This window comes from Mandrillus leucophaeus, unplaced genomic scaffold, assembly GCF_000951045.1.
Source record: "Mandrillus leucophaeus isolate KB7577 unplaced genomic scaffold, Mleu.le_1.0 Scaffold317, whole genome shotgun sequence".
Classification (NCBI taxonomy): Eukaryota; Metazoa; Chordata; class Mammalia; order Primates; family Cercopithecidae; genus Mandrillus; species Mandrillus leucophaeus.
The window spans coordinates 1113259-1118880 of record NW_012103332.1 but is presented as its reverse complement, the minus strand read 5'-3'; the positions used below and the strand labels follow the sequence as shown (position 1 = coordinate 1118880).

The 5622-nt window shown below is 54.5% G+C and overlaps 1 protein-coding gene across 1 annotated transcript in view; it reads right to left on the bottom strand.

The window, feature by feature from the left end:
- LOC105545068 (SH3 domain and tetratricopeptide repeat-containing protein 1-like) overlaps window positions 1–4021 on the bottom strand; it is a 22136-nt gene extending 18115 nt beyond the window's left edge. Inside the window, 3 exon segments of the mRNA XM_011987829.1 lie at window positions 937–1980; window positions 1983–2477; window positions 3961–4021. Coding sequence (XP_011843219.1) covers window positions 937–1980; window positions 1983–2477; window positions 3961–4021 — 1600 coding nt within the window.
- Window positions 4022–5622: the final 1601 nt, after the last annotated feature.

Sequence of the window (5622 nt, the reverse complement as noted above, 5' to 3'; positions counted from 1 at the left end):
CTCACACTCCCACTCACCCCATCACACCCCTGCTCACTCACCCCCACTCACTCATCCCTGTTCACACTCCCGCTCACTCACCCCCACTCACACCCCCACTCACATCCCACTCATCCCTGCTCACACTCCCACTCACTCACCCCCATCACACCCCCACTCACTCACCGCCACTCACACCCCACTCATCCCCGCTCACTCACCCCCACTCGCTCACCCCTGGGCCTTCACACAGGCTATACCACCAGCCCCTCCCCCACCACCTATTACTTGACTAAATCCTCTCAACCCTCTGGTCCCAGACTAAAGAGGCTTCCCTAAGCCTGGGCCAAGTGCTGCCCCGCCATCATGCCACTCACCCTTTTGTGGCTTCTCTGGCCTGAAGCTCACATTCCCATGCTCAGCCCCTGCCACCCGAGGACCCCACAAGCCCCATTTGTGGGTGGGGCCTGGCACACTCTGCACAATGAGCTGCTTTTGCATGAACTGCTCTGCGGCTTTGGGCAATCACCCGCCCCTGTGTCCTCTGTGAAGTGGGATGACAGGTGCGCAGGCTGCCGAGATACCAAGCAGATAACATGGGCACAAGAACTGGCTTTCAGGGCCTGGCTCATGCAGGGGCCCCAAGTCCCAGCTCAGCAGAGCCTGCCTTGATCCCAGGGTTATGTCTAGGGATTCCCAGCATGCAGGACTTTCAGTGCTCAAGGCAGGATGGTCCCTGGGCAAACCGGGAAGAGCTGGCTGCCCCAGTAGGGCACAGAGGGCCTGGCCCTGCATGGGAACTGCCTGTCTCTAGGGCTCTTGCCAACATCTGCTGTTGGCCACGACTCAGCACTTTCGATGGTGGAAAAACCACCACTTGTTTCTGAATCACAAACCCCAGGTGTGCCCTGACCCAAGTGGCCCCGGAAGGCGCACAGGAGGAACCGGGGCACTCACTCTCCACGTGGCCCATCTCCACAGCGACCAGAAGGGCCCACTCATAGTAGCCCTTGCCCTGCTGGGCCGGGCCCTGGCGGGTGCAGAGGTGGCCCAGCTGCAGGAGCACGTGGGTGAAGTCCCGGCCACACTCCCTGCAGGGCAGCCTCGAGAACAGCCACACGGCCTCCAGGAGGTAGTGCTGGGCCAGCCTGCTGGCACCTGCGTGCAGGCACAGGGCCCCGAAGTTGGCCAGCGCCACTGCCTGGTTCCTCCGCTGGCCCAGGTCCGGAGTCACCCGTAGGGCGCGGTAGTAGCCCTCGGCTGCCTGCCTAGTCCGGCCCATCCTCTTCAGAGCCACAGCCACCATGTTGGCAATCACACCCTCCTGGTCCTCACTGGCCACCACTGCATCCTGGACAGACTGCAGGATGTCCAGGGCCACCGGGCTCTGCCCATGAAGCACATGCAGCCAGGCCAGGGCCACCAGGCGGTCCACGATGGCACGGACTCCGGCAACAGCACTGGCTTCCACCGCCTGCATCATGAAGGTGATGGCCGGGCCGTGGTAGCCATGGTGGCTGTACAGCTGGGCCAGGCTGGCGTGGAGAAGGCCGCGCAGCCCCTGGCCTGTGCCCGGGGTTAGGGAGGCCAGCGCTCGCCTGAGGTAGTGGGAAGTCTGGGTGGGGAGGCCGTGGGGCTGGAGGGCGTTCTGGAGCACCAGGTTCACGCTCCCCAGCGAGCCGGCCAGCGAGTCCTATGTCCTCAATGAGGCCACCTTGACACAGCTCAGCACCAGGTGGGGCAGGCACTTGCAGCTGTAGATGTCAGCCAGGAGTAGGCAGCAGTCTGAGAGCCACGCAGCATCTAGAGCTCCCGGGTCCCTGTGCAAAAGCAGCAGCCGCTCTAGGAAGGGCAGGGCCTCCTCGGGCTGCTTGAGGTGCACGTGGTGCCTGGCCAGCAGGAAGCAGGCCCGGGCCTAGGCCTGCTGGCTCTGGCCACCCACCGCCCACCGCGGCGCCAGCTGCAGGAGCTCCCCCTCCGCTTCGGTGCTGCAGATGTGGCCGGCGTCCCCAGGAGCAGGGCCACGGCTTTGGGAACCACCTGTGTACACTTCTCCCAGTTCTTCTGCTTCTGGTAAATGCTGGCCAGGTTGGCGTACACAGCCACCACCAGGAACAGGTCCCTGAAGCTGCCCTCCAGGGCCCCCAGTGCTTCCTCAAAGTACACCCGGGCCTGGGACAGCTTGAGCCTCCTGCTGCACAGCTGCCCCAGGAGGAAGCAGAGCCTGGCCAGGGCCATGAGGAGGCCAGCGTTCTTGGCCGCCCCTCGGGCCTGTGCCAGGCGCCCAGTCAGCTCCTCCTCATCGCTAAAGCTGCAGAACACGCTGCTCAGCCATGGCAGCGCCACGTCGTACAGGCCACGGAAGCTGGCCTTGTCCCTGGGGGCGTTCAGGAACAGCAGCAGTGAGCTCAGGGCCTCCGGGTCCTCCCAGTCGTCCTCAGCTTCCAAGCAGAAGGAGGGCTCCTCAGGGTCCTGCAGGCTGTGGCTGTGCACCCCTCCTGTGATATTGTTCTTAATATCCTAGGGAAGAGAGGATGATACCACACCCAGTATCGCAGGGGGTGTACACCCACCCAGTGATATTGTTCTTAATGTACTCCACCTCCCACCACCAGGGATATTGTTCCTAATATCCAGAGGAAGAGAGGATAACATTATGCCCAATATAGCAGGGGAGTGTACACACCCTCTGTGATGTTGTTCCTAGTATCCAAAGGTAGAGATGATGATATTACTGGCCACATGGTGGAGGGTGTACACCCTTCTGTGATATTGTTTTTGACATTCAGTGGGGGAGAGGACAACATTAATCCCGTTATCGCGGAAGGTGTACAGACCCCTGTGATGTAGTTCCTAATGTACAGGGGAGAGAGAAGAATATTGCTCTCGATATCACAGGGGGTGTAACCACCCTGCTCCCCATATATTGTTCCTAATATGCAGCGGGGTAGAGGCTGATTTTACTTTCGATATCGCAGTGGGTGTACACCACCCCCAACCCCGGGGTATCGTCCCTAATATCCAGGCGGGAAGAAGATGACATGGCTGACAATATCGAAGGGGGGTAGACAACTCTTCTGTGATATCGTTCCTGATATCCAGAGTGTGAGAGGATGATATTACTCCCAATAAAGTAGGAACCATACAGCCACCCTGGGATTTTGTCCTTAATAACCACAGGGGAGAGGTGATATTACTACCAATATTGCAAGGCGTGTACACCCCTCCTGTGATCTTGTTTCTGATGTCCAGGAAAGGAGAAGATGGCATTACTACCAATATTGAAGAGATGTACAGCCCCCATGGGACATTGTTCTAAAGATACAAGTTGAAAGAGGATGAGATACAAGTTGAAAGAGGATTGAGATTCCATCCAATATAACAAGGGGTGTGCACGCCGCCTGTGATATGAATTGTAAAACCTAGAAGAAGAGAGAATGACATTGCTTCCAAAAACACACGGGGTGAACACCCACCCTGTGATATTGTTCCTGTCATCTAAAGGAAGAGATGATGATACTACTCCCCCTACTGGAGAAGGTACACACCCCCCTGTGATATTGTTCCTCATAACTTGTGGGGGAGAGCATGATATTAGTTCCAATATGACAGTGGCTTGACACCCAGTGTGATATTGTTCCTAATTTCCAGTAGTATGATGTTCCTGCCGAGAGAGTAGCAGGTGTACAGCCGCCCTGCGATGTGTCTCTGATTGTTCAGGGAAACACAGGACGACATTATCCCAAATCTCCCAAAAAGTGTACACCCATTGTGTGATATGGTTGCTAATATCCGGAGGTGCAGAGGATGGTGTTCGTTCTCCTATCGCAGGCTGTGTACACACAACCTATGAAATTGTTCCTAATATCCTGAACTAAAAAGACTGCTAATAATGGATACACATTGCAGGGGGGAGTCATTATTACGATCCACATCGTAATGGGGAGTAATAGCAACCCCCTCTCTCCTCCTCACTGTTACCATCCACATCGCAGTGGGCTGAGGCACCCCCCGCGATGGGTGAGGTGCCCCCCAATGCCATCGCAGGCTTTAATGTATTCACTTAAAGTTTTTCCCTCATTTAGATCTGCCTTTCCCTTAATAGGTCTAATTGCTGCCTGACCTTCTTGTATTAGCATTTTCATGAGCAAGCAGCTGAACGATCACTTTCTTGTCATGAGAATCGGAAATAGCCTTTTGAGCCGAATCCTGCAAACGGGCAATAGAATCTGGATAAGGCTCCCTTGGACCCTGTTGAACTGTGTTAAAAGAAGGATAAGCAGTAGCAGGGTCGTGAATTCTTTTCCCAGGTTCTTAGGCATGTAGTTCTGAGCTGATCAACAGCCTCATCACCCATTACCATCTGTTGATTTAGAGTACCCCATGCCTGTCCGATTCCAAGCGATTGATCAGATGTGATATTAACGGGATGTTGGGCTTGAGCGTTTCTGCGTGCCTGATTTGTTGCTTCATCCATCCACCAGGTTTTAAATTGGAGAAATTCAGAGGGGAACAGGGTGTATTGGGCTAGTGCCTTCCAATCTGTAGGTATTCAACGTCTGTTATAAGCCACACATTGTAACAAGGAATGAACATAAGGAGAATTTGGCCCATCTTGTCCAATTGCTTGCTTTAAGTCTTTTAATATTTTAAAAGGAAATGGCTCCCAGCATGCTTGAGCAAGTTCTCTGGGCTCCTCAGCTGGCGAAAGAATTGCCAGAAACTGCCAAGCATTCAAATCCCCCATTTCTTGTGCCTGGCGAATGGATTCCTGGATTGTCCCTGTGCCATCATTTGTATTTGGACCAGCTTGCAGCATTCCTCTACCATAATTAACAGATGGGCAAGCCTGGATCATTCCCTCATCAAGATTGGCTGTTGGACAAGCCTGAAGCTTCCCTTCACCATAGTTACTGGCGGGGCCTGTAACAATGGGAGGAGCCCCAAGTCGCCTGTCAGGCTCCCCTTCCAAAAATTCCTAAGGCTGGCCTGGGGGCGGTCATTCCAGACCTTCCCCTAAAGGCGCAGTAGGTGGCCCTGTTTCTTTTATAAGTTTTTGGAGATTAGCATACATACCTTCCCGTTTCTCGCCCTTTTTTAAACTAGACTGTCATGGTTCACTTAGCTGATAATTAGACTCCTGATTATTCAACTTTCCTATGTCATCCTGGAACTCCTCCTTCTCCTCCTCAGTGTGCAAGGGCTCCAGTGCTGTTTTAACTGCCGACCATACAGACCAAGCAGAGACGGGAATATCGCGGCCCTCTTGTGCTCGTTTTAAGTCTGATCCGACCTTGTTCCAATCTTTTACATTCACGGTTCCATATTCCGGGAACCAAGGAGAATACTTGTCTACCAGACGGAACAAAGATGTGAGATTTGGGGTCCTCACAATTACCCCTCCGCGGCGCAGTAACTGCTGCACAAGGCTTAAGTAATTAGCGAACTTACTCTCAGCCTCACCCACATTTTCCCGAGGTTTTCCTGGAATTCTCCGAGCGCCCTACTTACCCTAGAGCTTGAAGTGAAAACCTACTGGGGAGTCCTTTTTCGGTCGTCCTCCGCTTTCCACGCTCTGGTGTTCCTTCACTGGATTATTTGTAGACATTACGGGGAGCCCCGCCTTGGGCACCAGAGACCAGC